General features: G+C 37.2%; 1 protein-coding gene across 1 annotated transcript in view; it reads left to right on the forward strand.

Annotated features, from left to right (window-relative positions):
* Positions 1-16,207, forward strand: part of LOC127452185 (leucine-rich repeat-containing protein 4C-like) — a 55,385-nt gene extending 39,178 nt beyond the window's left edge. Inside the window, exon 2 of the mRNA XM_051717493.1 lies at positions 11,035-16,207. Coding sequence (XP_051573453.1) covers positions 11,085-12,974 — 1,890 coding nt within the window. The 5' untranslated portion in view covers positions 11,035-11,084 and the 3' untranslated portion in view covers positions 12,975-16,207. The remainder of the gene's footprint in view (positions 1-11,034) is intronic.
* Positions 16,208-24,403: the final 8,196 nt, after the last annotated feature.

The raw sequence follows: 24,403 nt of genomic DNA on the forward strand, positions 1-24,403 counted from the left end.
GTGTCTATTTTCTCTGGCTAAACTGCTTGAAAAGCCCTTCTAAGAGGCAAGTAAGCTATTGATTTTTACTTGTTTAAACACACCGGTAGGATAGGACTTCGATCATTTGAAAGATGTGCATCAATCTGTTCAGAATACTGATGCTCAAATACTAAATTTCATTTTATAAAATTCGTCCAATTGTATTAATACTTCCATGTCCTACTGGTATATATTGTTTAAAGCAGAATCCTCTCTGTATGCCATTGTTTCCAGGTCCTGAGGAGCAAGCATCATGTCTCCTGAGAATTCACTTTAAGATGTTGTTTGTCCTTTTATACTTCTAGGGCAAATAAGCAGAGCACACTACAGAACATTGCAAAGTGTACTTGAGTGTTAACATTTGATAACAGATTTAGTTACTGTAATAACTGTGTATGCAATTTTATGTTGCCTCTAACCCCAGAAGGGAAATACAAAGACAAATTTAGGTATATAATTTGTATAAATACTGTATATTTCATTTGCCCTTTTTTTTAGCAACATGCAATATTTCAGACCTTTTTGTACAGTAGCTGCATTACAGTAGGTATTTGTTTGCATGGCACTATGTGAGATGTTTAGTGTTTTGGACTTTGGGCTGTATTTGATTGTGTTTTCTTCCATAACATTGAATCGATTCTAATCCTTGTGGAAGCCCTTGATGTACTACATGTAGGAAATAAAGATTTACTGAGCTAAAAAAACAAAGGAACATGGAGTGCACTGAAGGATTGGTCCCAAGAATAAATTATAAGATTTTGCAAAAAGTTATTGCCTAATTTACCACCAAATTAGGCCCCTCCCACAAAACTTATGTTAATCATCCAAATAATTTTATATATTATTTTACTTGTATATTATTTTATAATCTGAGCATAACCTTTAAATATGATTGTAAATTGTGTATAAAAATAAATAAATAATAATTGTATTCAGAACCCCTGTGAGCAAGCTAAAAGTGACTGTGGCAAGGAACACAAAACTCCATAAGATGTTGGTTAATGGAGAAAAATAACTTTGGGAGAAACCAAGTTCACTGTGGGGGCCAGTTCCCCTCTGGCTAACCAGCATGAATATAATGGCAATATTAGTTATTTATGTGCAGTTTCTTGGTTTAAAATGAGTAAACTAATTATGTGTTAAGGGCCAGTGTTTAAACTAGGGATGTGCGAGACTATTCTACTTAACAGTTTTGATGCTGCTAGTCGACACTGGAATTACTAGTCGGTTAATACCACCCCCCCCACCCCCCTTTCAGTGGCCCATGTCAACGTGTTAATTTTGCTCATCAAAAAATGTATGCTTCTGAGTAAGTAGCCTAGATAATGACTGTTTATTTTCAATGAGGTGCCGACGACTTAACGGGTTATACTGTCTTTTATTCTGTGTGCACGTCATATTTAGAATACATTAGGTTTATTGAAGGCTACATGACAGGACTATTTTTCTATCCTATGGCTACCTTTTTTTTTTTTTACTTTTTTTTTTACATCGTAACTGTTATTGGTTAACGTTCTTTACCAAACAGCTGTCATATTAGATCAATGGCTAATGCATGACTGCACGTCTTTTCAGCAATTTTTTTCTCTCTCGTAGATTTGGCTTAGTCTACCTGTTATTTATTTTCAACAATGTCCTGACTGTTTTAATATGCTAAGTAATTTTTACGTGGTGAATTCCGTTTAGAACAGGCTGGGTTGCTCTGTCAGTCCTGCACTACTCATTCAATTGTTTTCAATAAATATGCCTGTTAAAAATCTGCAACGTTGATCTAGTGAATGCGTGTCATGTTCTATATTTAATGTGCAATGATCATAATGCAAGGCAAGCATGTCACAGATAAATGCCCCTTTTCAGTGGAATTTAGCTTCGGATTTGGAATAGATTAAGCATTTTAAATGGATTGCATAAACACATTTTTTTATTATTATTGTTTTATGAAGGTTGGTTTCTTTTTAGACTAGTCGACTTAAAAATTTCCGTTTAAACATCAGTGAAATTAGTCGTTCAGCGCATCCCTAGTTTAAACAAAGATTTTGTAAGAACTGTAAGATTAATGACTGATGTCTTTGAAGTTCATTTTAGATTAACTACAGGAGATCACATAGATGCATTGTCCTTTGTTAGTTGGCTGATGAAGGCTTTTGTTGGCAATTAATTGATAGTCTATGTATTCCATTTCAAGAGTGTAGTCTGTCATTAGACCAAGCTGATGCAGGCAGAGATCACTGAGGTGCATCGCAGTTCAACCGGCAGGTCATTTCAATGAGGTCTATCCTAAGTCCAAGGTTCAAGCAGTGGCATATGAAGTATCCCATGTCTTATGGTTGGAGTTGGCATCAGTTCATTCTCTGAAGTCCATCTTAATAGACTGAAGTGATGTCTGGCTGGCACTGGCTGCATTTAGTCATCATCACTCAGAGACACATAGCAGTGGATTCCAACACAAAGCAGGAATGGAGCTGGAATCCTGAGGTTGAGACAGAGAAAACAAATAGAATAATATTAGTGTAGATGCCATTCAGTTTTTTGCTGAGTTATAGATCATGATAAATATTTCTGGTTCCGGCAGACCTAACAAAAGCAGCCTAATTGTGAGTTGATGGATAAATTAGGTGCAGGAGTCTTTAGTCTAGACTTAAACTGAGTGAGTGTTTCTGCGTCCCGAACAGTGTTAGGGAGACTATTCCACAGTTAAGGAGCCCAATAGGAAAATTATCTACCTCCTTTTGTGGATTTTGATATTCTAGGAACTATTAACAGGCCAGAATTTTGCAATCCTTATGAACGTGATGGAATGTAGCATGGTAGAAGGTCACTTAAGTACTGTGGAGCTAGACCATTCAAAGTTTTGTATGTAGTTAACAGAATTTTAAAATGAATATGAAATTTAACAGGTAGCCAATGTAACGATGATAGAATGGGGATAATATGGTCATATTTCTTTGTTCTAATCAGCACTATGACTGTTGCATTTTGAACGAATTGAAGTTTATTTATTGAACTTGCTGTAAATCCTCCCAGTAATGCATTACAATAATCTAGTGTAACATTGTTGCTGGTGCTGGCAATAACAAAGACAATGACGACGATGAAGTGTAGAACCCAAGTGCAGTTTATTATAAATCGTGATATCCAGAAACCCTAACTACAAACGTGAATAAAACAAACACATAAACTTGACTATAACTTAACTTGACATAAACTTGACATGACATAAACTTGAACAATCCAACAAATTTACATTCACAAACAATACCTGGCAATGGACAATGGCAAACATGAGGCTTAAATACATGGACAAGGGTAACAAGACAAACAAGTTAACCAATGAAAAGACAGAACTGATAACAAGAAAACAAGACAATAAACCAATGAAAACAAGACACATGAACATGGAGGGAAACATGAAATCACATGACCAGGGGACCACATGACATGAAACAGGAACTAGAATGGAGCAGGCTGAGGCGTGGCTGTGACGTGGCATGGAGCAGTCTGAGGTGTGGCTGTGACGTGGCATGGAGCAGGCTGAGGCGTGGCTGTGACATGGCATGGAGCAGGATGAGGCGTGGCTGTGAAGTGGCATGGAGCAGGCTGAGGCGTTGCGGTGACGTGGCATGCAGCAGGCTGAGGCGTTGCTGTGATGTGGCATGGAGCAGGCTGAGGCTTTGCTGTGACATGGTATGGAGCAGGCTGAGGCGTTGCTATGACATGGCATGGAGCAGGCTCAGGATCCGGGTCAAAAGATGGCGCTGGCTCAGCGGCCATGACGTGGAACTCTGGCTCGGCGGCCATGACGTGGAACTCTGGCTCGGCGGCCATGTCGTGGATCTCTGGCTCGGCGGCCATGTCGTGGATCTCTGGCTCGGCGGCCATGTCGTGGAACTCTGCCTCGGCGGCCATGTCGTGGAACTCTGCCTCGGCAGCCAAGACGTGGAACTCTGCCTCAGCGGCCATGACGTGGAACTCTGCCTTGGCATCCGCTTCCCCCACAGTGAACGTAGAACCAATAATCTGCAGGGCAAGGTCGATATACTGAGCCAGGCTGTGGGTAATCTGACCGCCTGGCATCAGAGAAGAGATGGGCTCATTCAGTCCAAATCGGAAACAGTCCTTGAGGGCCACCTCATTAAAATCCACCCTGCAGGCCAGAGCACAGAATTCCTCCACATAATCCTCCAGGGGATGACTCCCCTGGCATAGATGGAGGAGCTGAACTGCTGGGTTCATCTTGTGTCAGACAGGTATTCTGTAACATTATTGCTGACGCTGGCAATGACAAAGACGATGATGACGATGAAGTGTAGAACCCAATTGCAGTTTATTATAAATCGTGATATCCAGAAACCCTAACTGCAAACGTGAATAAAACATAAACACAAAAACTTGACTATAACTTGATTTGACTTAACCCTGACTTAACCCTGACTTAACCCTGACTTAACCCTGACTTAACCCTGAACAATCCAACAAAGTTACATACACAAACAATACCTGACAATGGACAATGGCAAACATGAGGCTTAAATACAGGGATAAGGGTAACAAGACAAACAAGTTAACCAATGAAAAGACAGAACTTATAACAAGATAACTAGACAATAAACCAATGAAAACATGACACATGAACATGGAGGAAAACATGAAATCACATGACCAGGGGACCACATGACATGAAACAGGAACTAGAATTTCAAAATAAAATACATGAAAAACATGAACCAACAGAATAAACATGACATCTAGTCTTGAGGTCATGAATGCATGAATTAGTTTTTCGGTATCAGCAACAGAGAGCATGTGTCGTAACTTAGCATATTTCTGAGGTGGAAGAATGCTGTAATACAAACACTGGAAATTAGATTTTCAAAGGAAAGATTGGTATCAAATATAACACCTAAGTTCGCTGTTATTTGCTTAACATCTTCCCCACACTTAGGGTTAGGTGTTAACAGCTCTTAAATCTCATACAGAAAAATACATTCACCACGGTATGTTGCAACTGGTTACAAGATGCGCGAGAGCCAATAACATGACAGGTTACATCGCTGATGTCAAACCTGTCAGAACATCTGGAGGCAGCAGATTTCGAATGTTTGTATGAGATTGAATGAGTTTAAAGAGCTAGAGCGGAGGGGAACATTTTAGGGAATTATATTTGATTTCAATCTGTTTCTCACACAAAGCTATCGTATGGCTTCAGAAGACTTGGAATACATTGGAAAAAAAATGTTAACCCAAGAAATGTGCTTCATGTGGTAACATCTAAATTAACCTCTTCAACTCTGGTGCATTTCACTCCCAAATTTAAAAGCTTACCATACACACATAGAGTAGACTAACTGCATAAAATTTGTCTCTTTTTACAGACAACCCCCCACATTTTATAAAAAGATTCCAATAATTCGTAAATAATATTGTATATGTTTACAATCTTATGATGAATATAATTTTTGTTCCTAACTTCATACACGTTATTCTGGTTCTCCCAGCAAAAAGTGTCATTTCATTCCACTAGATGGCAGCAATGACTAGGAAAAAGACATTTTCATCTATCACCTTCCATCACAATATACAGATCTGAAATGTAGGTGGCGCTCAAACACAGCTGAGCACTCACACCATAGACATCCAGTCAATTTTGAATCGCATGCATGTTTCCCACTGTTTTGTCATAATTCTCGGCATCTGAATCATCAGTTTTGCAATGATTTTATTATCAATACTTGATAACATAATTTGCCAAGGATTTGTTTATAATGCCATTTGTGCTGAACTGGAATTTTTTCTAGACATCCGAGATATAACACTGGATTATTTTACCAAGCAAGCTCACAGACAAGTTTTTTTACTACTATTACTACTTTGGAGCCTACAGAAGCAGTGATTGGAGCAGATATGAGACGTTTATCTTTGTTGTCTTACAGAGATCATATTTAACCTTATGATTCTTTTGATAATCATTCAAACTGTAGTGTAAGGGCGACAAAACTGTAAACTGTATGAGAGCTGAATGAGAGCTTTCATTTAATATATGACTTGTCTACATTATTTAAGTACAATGTGAAAAACTTTTATATTCACGTACATATTTCTACGTCATCACCTATAGGTGGAGCTCATTTGCAACGCAACATTTTTAAGGCTTTATTTTGTTTATAAAGTGGTGGTATTTTCTTAAAAGTGCAGATTCTAAGCTTTCAAATTATGCCACATATGCCTGACTTTTGGATCCGGGGACTTTAATGTTTTAAGCACGCATTATTTCACGATATAGAGATTTCGGTCTTTCCCCATTCAAGTAGTCAGGAGCTGCACTTTTGCTGCCCGGGAGTGTTCCAAAGATGGCAGCAGAGTGGATTGACTTGCCTTGAAAGCTACTTTGGTTCCATGGAGGACAGAAAATCTTAGGGGTTTTGAACGTCAATGACATGTTAACCCTAAAGGTTCAGCCTTGGGTAAAGTAATGGTTTTTTTTTTTAAACAAGTTGAATATGGCTCCAGAGTGACGTTTGAATGTAATTTGAAAACAATAAAAAAAGTGACGTTTTGGTGGTGTAGGATGAAAGTCGCTGTGGTGACGTTTTCTTATGACAGTGTTTTGACCATGGAAGATGGATGAGTGGAAAAATAGATTACAAATGGTATAGACTATTTCAGTACCCTGGGAGCTGCAAAAATTGAGAGGCAAAAGAGACCTTAATTATATGCCAGTCCATAATTTTACCCCTTCATAATGACAGCTTCTCTTTGATGTCTTAGACTGCATTTGAAAGAGTTATCAGACATTGATTGTGATGGACAATGCAGAGTGTGATTGAGAACACATTGTAGCCATACCACCAGTAAACCTGCCCTCCATATCTTCCCATGGGTGCACAATTGTGCTTTTTGATCAAGAATGTGCCTAGACTGTAGCACTCAAGTGAACATAATGTATAATTTTAAATTCCTTGGTTAATATTTTTTGTAATGATAAAGAGTCTCCTGCCAGTCCATGGCCTGATTACCTCATGCATCTCATTAAATGTGTGTCCACTGGATGTTCTCACAGCATCTCACAGTAAGCTGTCAGTTACACTGCTGCTAACTAACAATCATTGCTGAACAGAGAGATTAATGTCTCACTGTGACTGAATCAATTACAATAAAGTCCACACTTTTAACAGTTTAGGAGATGATCAGCAGCAGCACAGATCTACATTGAGACCATTTTTCTGAGACATTTTAAAGTATAATAGGATTTCACCGACAAGAAAGATATTATTCAAATTAAATCATTCATTTCATTCTACAGTATGAAGACTGTGATATGTGAAAGACAAAACTATTTAGAGTTGATTGACAAGGCATGTGACATTTCCAGTCTGCATCCATGCTATTGCAAACAATAGACTGCAGTCTATTACTGATTGATATGAAGTCTAAAACTAATCTAGTTTACAATCACCTGTAACATTCATTATCTGTACTTATAATATAGTATATCAACCAACATGCAACCCACTCATGCATACTGAAGTTGCTAAGGGGGTATTAATGGTGTACTGTATCTGCAAACTCTGCCTAACTTTAACCTCACTACTCATGCTGCCATATTGATTGGAAAGCTCTGTATCGCAGACTGTTTTAGAAAACACACCTTTATTTACTTTCATATTGTGTTCACAGATTTAGAAATAAGTTTATGCAATTATGAGAGAGCTTGCTTAATCTTGTAAATGTGTAAATAAAGCAGTTTCCATTTGTTTTAATTTACTCAATTGTTTTGGTAATTTGACTTTCAATTTCATGAGGTGGTAATACAATGAAATAGAATTTTGCTTGTCAAAGAGAGTTTGTAGAAGAGACTTGAGTCAGAAGTCTTGAATTTTTCCCTTTTTTCCCTCATAATTTTTGAGAACACTGATTATACACCCTAAAAATAGCTCTTTGGCTGAACTTGATTCAATCATGGACAGTGTTTGAAATGAGTTTTCTTAACTTAAAATGACTATGTAATCTCAACACAAACACTTTGTGTATAAATAACCTAGTTGAATTGAGTAAACCCAACAAAATTAGACAATGTCAATGTTACTCAAATAAATCTTTTTTTATTTATTTATTTATGTACTAACTAGTGAAAGTGAATGTTAACATGCTAAATACAGGCTGGTTGGAAGCACTACAGAGTGTAGTTTAGTAACTATACTATGGTTAACACAGCAATTCCTTAAGAAGCGGGCAGTCAATTCTTATGAGAGATCTACCTGTCCTCGTTGTTATCTTAAGCTACACTCTTCATCATAATGGTAACCCCAAAGAATCCAACATAACAGAAACTCTTCTAAATCTTAACACAAAACATTAAAAAACAATTATCCCCCTTTACATTCGTCTTGCACAAAAACACAAAAAATAACACGTATATTTTAACATTTACTCTCCCTATCAAGTCCCATGCAAAGCCTGCTGTGAAATGGAAATCCCCTGCCCAGTTTCATCAATGCTACTGTACGTTAACACCAAAGAAAGTATTTATAGAACGCAATGAAATTTTTGACAAAACATTAATTGTGTTGCTTTAGTTTACTTTAAGTAATTGAATAAGCAGCAAAAATACATTTTTTCAGTGTAGTAACCTATTTGAAAACAGGGAAGGTAATAAAACATGTTATGTTACATAAGAACGCTTGAGCAGTGAGAGACTTGAGGGGTAAAGGGATGGATTTTAAATATAGTGTATGGTGTAGCAGTGGCACATTTTCGTTGATTTTGACAATTTTATTGCTATGCAGCAATGTTTATAACATGTGCAAGCATATAATGTAGAATATACAAGCCATATACTCATCCTTGTCTCCTGGATATGCCCAGTGATGGGCTTGTCTGCAACTTAATCAATGTCCCTGACAGCTTGCTGTGACAAGATTTCCATGTCTCATTTTACTGTAGTGCATAGCACAAAATGTCAAGGAGTGGTTTGGGACTTGCACTATTGTCACAGTCTGTCTCCATCATGTTTTTCAAGGACTCTTAATTTGAAGTTTTCCCCTGCAATACATTTCCCAGAATTCACTGCCCTAATCACTTCCATCTGTTCATCGTCATCCTCACCTGCCTTCCGTTCCCTCTTTAGTTTTCTGTGTATAAATACCCTCTAGTTTTGTTTAGTCATTTGTCAGTCCTTGAAGTTTAGCATTGAGTTATTGAAGTGTTTCCTTGCCATTTTGTGACTTTAGCGCCATTGTTTGTTCCACTCCAGAGTTTACAATTAAAGGATTTAAAGATTCTACTCCTGTGTCTCTCTTCCACTCCTAGACACCAATGTTACAACTATGTCAAGCACTTGACATTTGAAGCTAAAATCCAGCAAGTTGGATAGAAGTATGAATTTTCTGTACTGAGTGCAGTGTTTTTTTGTTTTTGTTTTTTGTAATCTGATGTTCCTTTAATAAATTGACATTAATTATTTAAAAGCTTTAAACATTATGTATTTTCTTTTTGAAAATTACAGGAGAGCAAGCCATTCCATAATTGCCGACATCAAAGAATCACACTGGATTTGGTCAAGAAAGTGGGGACACAATAGTTAGGCCAAAGTGAAATGAGTAAGCACGATTTTTCTAAATACAGTGCTGTAAAAAGCAAAATCAATGAAGAAAATTACATATTTTAGTCACTTATTCTGTGCATCCTTTTTGTGTTTCTCTGTGCAAACTCATTAAACAACTGTGACAGTAATGATGCTCAGTTTATCAGCCACATTGTAAAACTATATTTTGCATGCACAATTTCCATGTATATTTTCTAAGCTGCAATAATTCTTTTTGTTTGACATTGATAAAAAGTATCAATGTCTCTTGAGGGGCAACATTTTCAAGAAATGTACATGCAGCCCCATTGGACATATGAAAGATTTTTTGATGATTGTCCCTTACTTTGTGATACTCGAGCAATGTTTCTCAACTAGTGGGTGGCAACCCAAAAGTGTTTTGCAGTTCTTTTCTGATGGGGTTGTGGACAGCAGGGAAAGAACAATGTCAGGGTTATCCATTCCCTCCACTGGAAATTTTATTGGTGCGTTATACGTGCTAAATGTGCTTCTCATCTACAACGCGACACTTTTGCAGAACGATTGAAGCTTAATTTTAGCGTGAGCCAGTACAGAACCACTTGCAGCAATGATCTGCTCTGCTCTAAACCTACTGTTTCTCTGGAGCGTGCTTCCCTCGATGCCGCAGCGCAGATCACAAAAATTATGTGACCCATTTGGTTTCTAGTGAGAATTTTCTAGTTTAAAGCTCTTTGGAGGAATTCAAACAGCCCCAAAATACTAAACCGCACTGAGGAAAAGTTACAGCATTGTGCCATGTGCCACAAATAAAGCTTTTTACAAATTACACAATCATCCTTACTAAAATTTATCATGATTTTACAATAGTAACAGTAACTGATATTTTGACCAAAAAAAAGTTTTATATTTAATCTATTAGGTAGAATCTATTAGACCTCATTTTAATTACAACTGTGGCTGTTCAAGTTTTTAAATGAGTTTAGGCTACTATTTTTTTTTTTTTATAACAAAAAAGCCATCCACGGCCTTACATGTGCTTATCTGGCATTGCCCTGTAAATATAAGGGCAAGTACATAAAGGGCTTTAAAGTCTGGACCTCCAAGACTTATAACATCAACAACAAATATAATGTCACTTGATATATGCCCTTATACCATGAACAAAACTGTGCAAGACAAAAGAAAATGCTATCCAGGCTACATTAAATACAGGTTACATTTTTTTTTATATATGTTGTGTCACCACTTGATCTCCAATGTAAAATCTGGGTCCTGAAGCAAAACCAGTAGAGAACCACTGCTCTAGAGGTTTTCTATATTCAGAAGATCATCTGAATTTGATGTTCTGTTTGACTGCCATCATGCTTCTTGCTTGAATGTCATCATGCTGTTTGACACTTCAACATGGCACAGTTTGCTAACAGATTTCTTTCCCTCTGTCTCTCTTTCAGACTGCCTATAAATGTTTGGGGAGAGAACACCTGTGGACAGTAAAGTATGAATGTTGAACAAGATGACCTCTTACCATCAGCTCCAGATGTTGAGAGGTTCTAGATGGAAAGGGGCTTGGTTTGACCCCTTGTTTCTCCTGCTTTTAGCCCTGCAGTTGCTTGTTGTGGCTGGATTGGTGCGAGCTCAAACCTGTCCCTCTGTTTGTTCCTGCAGTAACCAATTTAGTAAGGTCATTTGCACACGCAGAGGACTAAAGGATGTTCCTGATGGCATCTCCACCAATACACGGTATCTAAACCTTCAGGACAATCAAATCCAAGTCATAAAAGTAGACAGTTTCAAGCATCTACGACAGCTAGAGATTCTTCAACTTAGCAGAAACCACATCCGCAACATCGAGATTGGCGCCTTTAATGGGCTGACCAGCCTTAACACTCTGGAGCTTTTTGACAATCGCCTCACAACCATCCCAAATGGCGCCTTTGAGTATCTTTCAAAACTGAAAGAGCTGTGGCTTAGGAATAACCCTATTGAGAGCATACCGTCTGATGCCTTCAGTCGCTTGCCCTCCCTGCGGAGGCTGGACTTGGGGGAGCTGAAGCGTCTCTCCTACATCTCGAGTGGAGCATTTCAGGGCTTAAGCAACCTTCGCTACCTGAATTTGGGCATGTGTAACCTCAAAGAGGTCCCCAACATCCAGCCCTTGATTCGCCTGGATGAGCTGGAGATGTCCGGGAATCAGCTCACCGTGATCCAACCCAGTTCTTTTAAGGGCCTCTTTCATCTTCAGAAGCTGTGGATGATGCATGCCCAAGTCCAAACCATAGAGCGAAACTCCTTTGACGACCTGCAGTCTTTACGAGAACTCAACCTGGCTCACAACAACCTTACCTTTTTGCCCCACGATCTCTTCACACCTTTGCGCCACCTGCAGAGAGTGCATTTGCACCACAATCCCTGGACCTGTAACTGTGACATACTTTGGCTTAGTTGGTGGCTGAGAGAGACTGTACCAACGAACACCAGCTGTTGCGCCCGCTGTAATTCCCCATCCAGCCTCAAAGGCCGCTACATTGGTGAGCTGGACCAGAGCTACTTTCATTGCTATGCGCCTGTTATCATCGAGCCTCCTGCTGACCTCAATTTGACTGAAGGAATGGCAGCAGAGCTCAAGTGTCGAACAAATTCAGTGACCTCAGTCAGCTGGCTAACACCAAATGGCTCCATCATAACACATGGGGCACTCAAGATGCGCATCTCTGTCCAAAATGATGGAACACTAAACTTCACCAATGTCACCATCCAGGACACAGGAACCTATACTTGTATTGTAAGCAACATGTTGGGCAATATTTCAGCCTCTGCTGTCCTCAACGTGACATCAATTGACAACAGTGGCTTCAGTTACTTCACTACGGTCACCGTAGAGACAATTGAAACCTCTAACGATGGCGAGAGTCGGACGCCAGTGCAGCCATCTTTTGGCTGGGCATCCTCCTCAACCACAAGAGGAACACCGATTGCCACAGAGAGAGCAAACACCATTCCTGTGACTGACATAGATGGGGCTCTCAATGGTTTGGAGGAAGTGATGAAAACCACCAAGATCATCATTGGCTGCTTTGTGGCTATCACACTCATGGCGGCTGTCATGCTTATAATATTCTATAAGATGCGCAAGCAGCACCACCAGCAGGATCACGATGGGCCGACCCGCAGCATCGAGGTCATCAACGTAGACGAGGAGCTAACAAGGGTTCCAGCCATGGAGAGTCACCTGACTCTTCCACCTCTGGAGCATGAGCATTACAACCACTATAACTCCTACAAAACTGCTTATAACCACATGTCCGCTCTCAGCTCTTACCATAGTTCGGTGCATGAACCTTTACTAATTCAAGCCAGCTCAAAGGATAATGTACAGGAGACACAAATATGACCATGCTTTGAGTTGGATGATCTGAAATGTACTAATGATGTTGGAACTGTGGTTGTGGACATGCTGTCATAATGAAGATGGCAGTGTGGATTAAGACATTCAAGGCATTGAAGGTCAGGGTGTATGTATTATTTTAACAAGTGTCTTTACAAATCTTATTTATTTAAAGATATGTGAAGTGACTGAATCATGAAATCCCAAAAAGGTTAATATCATCTTTTTCTCTTTTTTGCTTCTATATTTTCTAAACTGGGGAATGAATGGTTTAGTTTAATGTGGTGGTAGAATTAAGGTCAACTGCCATGCTTCTGAGTGCAATGATACAACAGGTTTTTCCGTTTTGGCGTATCACATCCCTTTGCTCCAATATGTTTTTGTTTTTTGAGACACTGAATCCTAAAAATGAAAACTGGCCACTGACAACAGCAGACTTCAAATTGCATGGAGCACTTAGATTTGAAAGGCAGGCCTGATGGATGCAGCAAGATGGTTTATAAATGGTTACATTTCCCCATGAAAAATCCTGTTACTTAATAATTAAGGAAAAAAAACTTTGTCACAGCTTGAATTGTGCTGCAGTTTCAGCTAGTGGGAAAATTATTATTTCCAGTGCTCGTAGAGGCCACAACTTTGCGCATACATTAGTTAACTTAAATGTTTAGTGCACCAAAAATTACAGTTAATTTGCCATTTACCCATCCTCATGTTAGGTCCAAACCCATATGACTCTTCTGTGGAGTGCAAAAGGGGACTGACACCATTCACTTTTACAGAGGAATGGAACAAAAGATGCAATGAAAGTGAAAGGTGACTGATGTTAACATTCTCCTAAACATCTTTTTTGGTTTTGCATAGAAGTCATACAATTTTGGTAGAAATTACATTGAATTCCAGTCCTTAAGTTATTACAATCCAATATTTTGCCATTTGAAAATCATCATTTTGTGTTTTTCAATACATCTTTAAATATTTTAGCAAGATTGTCAGTGCTGAAAATCTGTGACTATAAACCTCAGAAGAGTACAATCACTGGCTTATGCCACACATGTCACATTAAGCAAAAATACTGAAATAAAATCATATTTTATGGCATGCAAGACTGAGTGGCTGAGGACATGGGAATATGATTTCTAAGGTTGTGTGCTGGGGGGCTTCAGACCAAAATACCATGAGGAAATAAATAATGAAATATGAAGTAGCCTGCTAATGTCACTATGGAAACCAATGACCTAGTAAGAAATACACTGTCTGGACAAAATATGTCATCAGAGTATAGCCCAGTGCTTAAAGGAATATTCTGGGTTCATTATAAGTTGAGCTCAATCGACAGCATTTGTGGCTTAAAGTTAATTACAACAAAAAATAATTTCGACTCGTCCCTCCTTTAAAAGAAAAGAGCAAAATTTGAGGTTAGAGTGAGACACAATAAAAGTGAATGGGGCCAATTTTTGCCATGTTTAAAGGTTATAATTTTTATGTGAAGCTTATAATTTTATAAATGCACTTACATTAATTCTTCTGTCAAAACTTGTGTATTATTTGAGCTGTAAAGTTGTTTAAATCATCATTTTAACACTCGTTTTAGGGTTTGGGGCGTTACGTCATCATGGCAACAGAGGTTAGTAAGTGATTTTATCACACTGAAATCATGTTAACACACATATTATTTATGTCTTGTGGCTATAATTTTGAAACAGTGAGAATTTTAACGTTTACAGATTGGCCCCATTCACTTCCATTGTAAGTGCCTTACTGGAACCAAGATTTTTGCTTATTTTAAAGAAAAGGAGGGAAAATTAGTTGAAGCTAATTTTTATGGTATTCAACATTATGACACAAACGCTGTTGACTGTGCTTAACTTGTATATTGAACTTGGAATATTCCTTTAAAATGTTTATTGTTTATTAGAGAGCTTCATTTTTTTCAATATTTCAGTGATTTGTTAAACAACAGGTTTTTATTGTGAATGTGTGCTCTGTACAGTATGTGTGTGAGCTGCGTCTACCATGTGCCATTATTATTGACTAAAATTACTTTGCCATGTGTGTGTGTCTGGGTGTCGAGGGTATGTTATATGCTGTCTGAGAACCCTCTACATAAAACCACACTGTTTTTCACTGGTGTAGTTTTACCCTTCCCTTCTAATCATTTTGGACGGCATGATAAGGAGATGTGATACTGGGCTCACCAGTCAAATCCTTAAATAAACCTAACAGGTTCATGTGTCAAGAGCTTAAGAAAGGTACATGAAGTAGATTCCTCTAATTTGTCACATGCTGACTAGTTTCATTTTAAAAAGATGTGTTTGCCAGCAGGAAATTCATCAGACAACATTTTGTGTGAAGAATACTATCAATCTTCAATTTAAGCATTGAGTTAAAAGAATCATCCACTGAATGTGACTTGTGTTCATCAGATCCTCTGCAGTCACGTAAACAAAATGTTATTTTCTTTCATTCCTTTAATATTCCTTTATTCTACATGCTTATTTCTTTGTTGACCCCAGCCTTTCACGTTCACCCTCATTGCTATTCATATATGGAAGATGAATAGTGATCGCGTTATGTATTACAAAGCGGTAAACTGTTGCTTCCCAGTATTTCTGTGTTTCTTTTTTTTTTTAGTTTTTGTATCCAAGAAAAAAATGCTCCTACAATTTTTTATTGTACATACAGTAATAGATGGGATAAATTGGGACAATAGAGAAACAGCATTGAGCCATTTATAAAAAAATACATCAAAAAAAGATGAAAATGTCTGTTTTCAGACGGTCTGTACATGAATGCTAGCTTATTCCTATCTGCTTCGGTGTTGCTGAGCACTGCATCAGTTACAGAAGCGCCTATGACTAGATCACTGATCGTTGATCCTGGCCTACATAGAAAATCTGTGACGTTGGACTTAACTGATTCTCTTTATTTCTCTTTACTTCTTGTGATTTGTTTGTTATTGGTAACTCATTTTAGATTTCTATGCTGAACTGGTGATTTATTATAATCATTTTTATTTGTTTGTTTTTTGGCAAGGGAATGTCTCTTTATTAACATTTCTACAAGAACCGTTATTGAAAATAACCAGTAATATTTCTGTTAAACTACACATTTGCTGATCAGTTCATATTGATATGGGAATACAGCTAATGAAGCGTAAACCATGAAAAAAAAAAAATAATACCAGAGATTGTAGTTCATACAGTACATGCTGTAAATGTAAATAAAATGTTTTTCTAAAGTGTGAGGACTTTTAAACTATATACTGTCTGTATTTTAAATTATTTTCTGGGGGTGAATGCTTATTTAAACAAAATGTATAATTCCTTTACTTTTTCATTGAAATCTCTCCCACTGTTATGAAAAAAGAACTTGTCATTTTAGATGAATTACAGCTGAAGAACTCAGAACAGCCATACCATAGAATGCATTAGGTCTCAGGGGTAGACGTTAACCTCGTCTCAGCCTTGAATTACATTTTATACCCTCTATAATCAGCTCTTTCAGAGGCAGTGTAATATTTTACATAAAAGGGAATATTTCTGACTTATGTCATAAGCATTCACTGGTTCTATGAGATGTAAATGGGACCTGGAATGCTAAGTTCTCATTTTATTCATTTTGTTCATAGGATATAAATTATTAGTTATAATGAGTTAATCAATTAATCAATATTGTTATGTTAAACAGGTCTCATAAATAACATTCTTTTGAATTAACTGATGTACAAGGACCCTGCGTGTGTAAGAAATCCACATTTTTATTCTTGAAGTGATGTCAAAGACAATAAGATCATTAACCACTGGACAATAAGCCCCTTCTATAGAGTCAAAATAGGTGACCTACTGTATCTAGTCAGCTATTGTTATTCTAAAAGGAATTTCATCTTAAACTACAGTAGCAAAACAAAAACAAAAAAATTGTTGGAAGGCATTTGTAGATATTGTGCTGTACACCCTTTATTTTAGCTATTTTTCAGAAAATCTTCTTGAAAGGATTACATCAGAGATGCCCAAACCAGGGCCAATGGCCAGAGTTGGCCTGTGATGACCTTTGATTTGCCCGCATTGCCATATATGACAAGAGGAGAAAAACATTTAAAAAAAAATATGCCATTGATGCAGCTCTTCACTGCATTAGTTATATTATGTTATAATAGTTATATTTATATTATGAAATCATAAAGGAGGGGAACAAAGGTGACTTTCATATTTTAATATAATACAGTTTGATATAATGCAACGTTTACTTTCGACCCACGGCCTTCAATCAAGTTTGATTTTTAGCCCTTTGTAGGAGTTTGGGCACGTCTGGAATACATCCATTGACATGTTGCCACTTATGCAAAAATAGCACTTTACGATAAGGTTCCATTCATTAACATTAGTTAATGTTTTAGATATCATGAACAAAAAAATTAACAATATATTATTTACCTAATTTATTAATCTTAGTAAATGTTAGTTAATAAAAATACTATTGTTCATATTTAGTTCATGTTAGTTCATATTGCATTGACTAATGTTAACAAATACAGCTTTTGGTTTTAAAAGTCTAATACTATATGAAATTAACATTAATTTTAATAAATGCTGTAAAAGTATTGTTCATTGTTATTTCATGTTAACTAATGTTGTTAACTAATGTTACCAAATGGAACCTTATTTTAAAGTGTTACCAAATATACTATATTTAAGGCTGTTGCATCAGACTGAACTCACTGAATTTGGCAACAGAAGGTTAAAAGTTCTTCAGCTAAACTTGGTCTGTGCTTGCTGAAATTTGAACCCAAGTGGCCGAAGCAGGAAGTGTTTTTGAAGGTACAGTATGTGCATGTGTGAGCTTCAGTTTCCGGTTGAAATGTCCACAGAGGGGTGCCAAAAGTGAGTTGTATTTAGTTGTAAATGATGTAATACAGTGACGAGGAATGCATATGTTATTAACTTTACCCTCAAACCCCAACCCTAAACCTAACCTTCAGTGGAGTAAAAATGTAATCATAAAAAGTGCAACCTCTAAATCGCGGTCTTAATTGATTACGCAAATGCAATTACTTAAAGGATTTAATGCAGGGCAAAAACCTGGGTGTCCAAGCCTGCTGATGTCACACACTATGAGCTGCGCCACAGAAGAAGGTAAACATGCTTGAACTGGTGCAACAATGTCTGATGGGTAATGCCACATGTTAGAAACAGGACAGAATGGGGTCAATGTCAGTGTACTGGAACATTTGTTAAAGGGATAGTTCACCCAAAAATGAAAATTCTCTTATCATTTACTCATTTTCATGCCATTCCAGATGTGTATGACTTCCTTTCTTCTGCTGAACAGAAACGAAGATGTTTTAGAAGAATATCTCAGCCCTGTAGGTCCATAAAATGCAAGTGAATGGTGATCAGGCATTTGAAGCTCCAAAAAGGAGATAAAGTCAGCACAATCATAATCCATCAGACTCCAGTAGTTCAATCAAAGTCTTCTGAAGCAATCCAGTTGGTTTTGGGTGAGAACAGACCAAAATAAAACTCATTTTTCACTGTACATCTTGCAATTGTAGTCTCTAGGCATGATCACTATTTCAAGCTCGATTACACTTCCTAGTGTTTAATGCATATGCAGAGCACTAGATGGTGCTATAGAAAGTGCATCAAGCTTTAAATCACGACCGCCAAGGAGACTGTTAAGATGTATAGTGAAAAGGAGTTACATTTTGGTCTGTTTTTAACAACTGGATCGCTTCAGAAGACATTGATTAAACCACTGATGGAGTCTGATGTCTCATCTTTATTCTTATCACCATTCACTTGCATTTTATGGACCTACAGAGCTGAAGATCTTTGTTTGTGTTCTGAAGAAGAAAGGAAGTCATATACATCTGGGATGGTGTGAGGGTGAATAAATGATGAGAGAATTTTCATTTTTGGGTGAACTTTAACATGTCGACTTCCTGTGTAATCATGTTGGTGGCATATGTGTATTTTTTTCTTTTTGTACCACCTTTGGATCCACAAGCCAATTGAGGCATTTTTTTTTTTTTTTTTCATGCCAAAAATAATGCTGTATTCATGCATTAATTCATTTGAAAGAGAAAACCTACATGGAGCACCAAGCCTATGGGAATACTTTTGTGCCAGTTGTTTCAAACGTAACTTTTCAAAAAACGAATAAAAATATAAACTGAGAATGAATAAAAGCAAAGTGAAACTGAAAATATAAACTGAGAATGAATAAAAATAATCTGAAACTGAAAAATAAATAAATTCAAAGGCAAAATGTACACTTACTCTTCAAATAAACTGCATACTTTGTTAACATACTTAATTCTCTGCTTGCGTTCGCTGATCAGGACTTATGAATGTGCATCTCCTGTTTTCAGTCACAATTCCAAAGTTTTCATTTATGCTCCCGGAGTTTTCATTCGCAGTTCTAGCACAATATTTTCGTGTGGGCGGGACTAACAAAGAGGAGTTCTCATTGGCTTGCGAGATTTTGACCTGGAAGTAGAGTTAACCTGAATGGGGCTCTGGGGCCGGTTGCACCAGCTATACATACGTTACAACTTAGCCTAGTTGTGGCGTAAATGGGCACTAAATCACAATTTACGCACTACTAAATATTTGAGTGTTGTACCATTAAAGTTAGGTAGGACGTAACCCTACGTATAAACTAACTATTTACGGAAGCCTCAGACCAGGAGTAATGGTTGGAATAAAAAAGCAGACTCATTTAATGACATCAATGAGCTCATGTTTTGGTTGACAGGCATCAGTCCTTTCGAAATACATGTTGACGTTGGCATTTACACTCGTTTACATTTACGGGAGAAAACATTATGTAAAAAACGTACCTCTTAAGCATGAAACCGATCTAACGGAGCACTTTCGTGTGTACGCCGCCCGTTGTCAAGTTTCAGCATATACGAAATAGATATTAAAATGAATAAAAGTCTATTTTTCCAGCCTGTTGTATTGGTATTTATTTATTTACTGTCCCTTATTCATTGTAGATACAGTTATTGAATATTGTTATTTACATAAGCTAAATATATCATTAATGAAATCTTGTTTTATTACCTATCGTATTTCAATGGGGATATAAATTATTACAGCTGACAGTTATGAGAAAACAAGGTTTGAACAAGATCAAATTGAAATTCGGCTGTTTAACACTTCTGTGTACAAATTTGAAGGCCGTTTATTGGATCAATTAAGTTAAAGGTCATATTATGCAACTACGCATTACTTTATGGAGAGCTTACGACCTACTAATTAAGTCTACCCTGGTTCAGGTTTTGCGTGTAAAAGTGTGAGAATCTGTTAGCGGCTTCATAACTAATTAGAGTTTAGTGATATATTTAGGCTTTTGGTTTTGTATTTTATCAGTATTTTTCCTACGACTGTTTTGTTGCGATACGTTTTGAGGAGCAATACAGACGAATGTCTTAATCATCATCAGCAGGACAATCGAGGGAGCCTGAGGTAAGTCAGTATAATTAAGACAAGCTAATAAATAAATAAAAGTGAATGCTTTTCAGTTGGAGAGCTAGTCTGAGTCCCTTAGATGACAGAGAGGGATTTTTTTTTTCTGAAATAGTTTTGCGTGCTCTTTTACTGTAGTAATTCTGTAGACTTACGTACCCCCCCCCCCCCCCCCTCAGAAACCATGGTTTTACTATAGCTATATTAACCATAAACAAAGTAACCTTATATATATATACACTGGTGGCCAAAAGTTTGGAATAATGTACAGATTTTGCTGTTTTGGAAGGAAATTGGTACTTTAATTCAACTGATCACAAAGTATAGTCAGGACATTACTGATGTAAAAAAAACAGCACCATCACTATTTGAATAAAGTCATTTTTGATCAAATCTAGACAGGCCCCATTTCCAGCAGCCATCACTCCAACACCTTATCCTTGAGTAATCATGCTAAATTACTAATTTGGTACTAGAAAATCACTTGCCATAATATCAAACACAGCTGAAAGCTATTTGGTTCATTAAATGAAGCTTAACATTGTCTTTGTGTTTGTTTTTGAGTTGCCACAGTATGCAATAGACTCGCATGTCTTAAGGTCAATATTAGGTCAAAAATGGCAAAAAAGAAACAGCTTTCTCTAGAAACTCATCAGTCAATCATTGTTTTGAGGAATGAAGGCTATACAATGCTTGAAATTGCCAAAAAACTGAAGATTTCATACAAAGGTGTACACTACAGTCTTCAAAGACAAAGGACAACTGGCTCTAACAAGGACAGAAAGAGATGTGGAAGGCCAGATGTACAACTAAACAAGAGGATAAGTACATCAGAGTCTCTAGTTTGAGAAATAGACGCCTCACATGTCCTCAGCTGACAGCTTCATTGAATTCTACCCGCTCAACACCAGTTTCATGTACAACAGTAAAGAGAAGACTCAGGGGTGCAGGTCTTATGGGAAGAATTGCAAAGAAAAAGCCACTTTTGAAACAGAAAAACAAAAAGAAAAGGTTAGAGTGGGCAAAGAAACACAGACATTGGACAACAGATAATTGGAAAAGAGTGTTATGGATATTTAACCCCATTGAGCTTTTGTGGGATCAGCTAGACTGTAAGGTGCGTGAGAAGTGCCCGACAAGACAGACACATCTATGTCAAGTGCTACAGGAAGCGTGGGGTGAAATGTCACCTGAGTATCTGGAGAAACTGACAGCTAGAATGCCAAGGATCTGCAAAGCTGTCATTGCTGCACGTGGAGGATTTTTTGATGAGAACTCTTTGAAGTAGTTTAAGAAGCTCTGAACATTTTTTCAAATTGTAATAGTAATTGTTCATGTTATTAATGTCCTGTCTATACATTGTGATCAGTTGAATGCCACTTTGGTGAATAAAAGTACCAATTTCTTTCCATAAGAGCAAAATCTGTACATTATTCCAAACTTTTGGCTATTAGTGTATATATATACTGTATATGATTTAGATATAATTAACTATGATTTTAATACATTAACCATAGTTGAACTATGGTATTAGTAGTAAAACCATAGTAACCACAAAATTATTTTATTACCATACAGTTTTCATTTTCATATATTATTACTTTGGTTTGATTATGAATATCACGGTAAAAAAACATGGTTGCTATAATAAAAACATGGTAAATGTTGTGGTGACTATGGTTTTACTACAAATACAGTGTTTCCCCTTGGATTTTTTTTCAGCAGCGGTGCTGTTGTGCGTGCGTCCACAAGCCCGCAACGCCAGACCCGTATTAACGTGTATTGGTCGAGGAATAGATTAAAACAGCGGTGTTAAACTCAATTTCAGCCTGTGACACATCACGGTTTATTTGTGCCCTCAAAGAGCCCTTTGAAAATGTGGCACATGCACATTTGACAGTACAGCACTGATTTTGAGAAAAGTCATTTTTGATCAAATCTAGACAGGATGCAGATGAAAATTATGATATTTACAACAGTAACATCTGTGGAAAAAATTAACACCTAATTTTTATAGGGCTAAATTGAGATATTCTGACAGTGTGACTAGTTGGGTCTTCTTTACATATTCCTTTCATCAGGCTCCTACTGATTAAACTACAGTCATCTCTTGGAATTACTGAAGGCAAACAAAACAACTTACATTTTCCTACAATCAGAGAGCATTACAAGAGTACAGATTTTAAACAGATGGTATGGTTGCTCTGATACCAAAATATTGGCTTCGGTACGATACCAGCCATGGTACCTCAGTATCGATACTAAATTGATACTATAATCAACATTTTCAACGTTTTTAAAGGAAACCCCCCGGCGTTACATCTTTAATGCAGTTCTATTTAATGCGTTATAGCTTTATTAAAGTTAAAATAATAAGGAAACTGGCATTTCTCTGTGCGGTCAGCGCCTCTTCTATGAGTTGCATGAATGTCCCGATCTAAGGGAGAGAGATTGAAACTGCACCCGGCTGATGCACACTCTGTCACGGGGACGCTCATCTCTCGATCGCGCACTTGCTGCAGCTAGATTATAACGTGATTGCCCGCGACTTATTGAATCATAATATGTCACAGTGCATTTCTTATCGTGAAGAAAATTGCCAATACGCAGCTTTATTAATAAGAGAGAGTTAAAGATGGATTGAAGTGAACAGAAAGGTGAGAGAGGTAGTCTTCGCCCCATTATACACTGCAACAAAATACGTTTTCGATTTGTTTTTGTTTTGGCTTGTTTGCCAATATAAATATCTAAAACTCCTTTAAAAAAAGATGCATTCACCTGAGAAGCAGCATATAAGATATTCAGACTTGCTTTTAGAGAATAGATCTAATAATCGTTAGATTAATCGATTATCAAAATAATCGTTAGTTGCAGCCCTATATTTTCATAAATCTTTAATGCATTTATATTTAATGCGTTATAGCTTTATTAAAGTTCATATAATAAGGAAGCAGGTCATATAAATAACAAATTCTGCTAAGTCTCAGAGACATAACATTACTTCACATGAATCAACTCAAAGAGCCTTGGATGAGTGCATGTTGGAAATATGACGGTTTAATTTAATTCTCTGTTGGCTATGTTTATTATTCTTGTAAAATTATTCTTTTGAAGCAAGCAAAATGCCCTCCTAAACAGACAGATGACAGGGGAAGGCTCATTAATATTCACGAGGAAAGCACCAACTAATTGTTCAGTGAAACATTGATCCTCTGCCATCCTACCTTTCTGAAATGAGCTCGGGCCACTTAAAATGAAGCGAGTTTGACACGTGTTGTTATGCGGTGACGTCACTGTGAATAAGCGCACGCGTGCGTGTGTATGTGGTGGGGTCTCTTTCGCAGTGTACAAAGCGCACAGATGACTGGGGCTGGCAAGCGTCATGTTGCGTCAAGAATATTAAAGCGTTGCTGCAAAATGCATATAGGAGAAGCACTGACATACCAAAGTTCGACGTATGGTTACTGTTATAAAACCATAGTACATTTTTTGCAAGTTAACACAAAATTATTTCAGAAAAAAAAATCCCTCCCTGTCTTATAATGGGCTCCTTAGTGAGGAGAACTGGATAAGACAGTATGATCTTGGTTTAGCCAAGTACTTGACCTTGTCATCCTTACTATTACATTCTTTAATTATATTGTGTTTACTTATTGATAAGTTGTCAAGACATAATTTTAACCTGATTATTATAGTTGTATGGATTGAGCATGTAAAGATGAAATGAGAGTTCTGTCATTATTTACTTATACAACTTTCTTTCTTCCATGGAACACAAAAGGCAGAATGTTAGAATTCAGTTCCACTACATTTCTTTCATACAATGACAGTGAATGGGGACTGAGGCTGTCAGTCTCAAACAATTTGCCTAACATTTCCTTTTGTGTTCCATGAAAGGAAGAGAGTCAAAAATATGGGCTTGAAATTAAATGAGGATATGAGAAATGACATAATTCTCATTTT

Source organism: Myxocyprinus asiaticus, chromosome 2, assembly GCF_019703515.2.
Source record: "Myxocyprinus asiaticus isolate MX2 ecotype Aquarium Trade chromosome 2, UBuf_Myxa_2, whole genome shotgun sequence".
Taxonomy (NCBI): Eukaryota; Metazoa; Chordata; class Actinopteri; order Cypriniformes; family Catostomidae; genus Myxocyprinus; species Myxocyprinus asiaticus.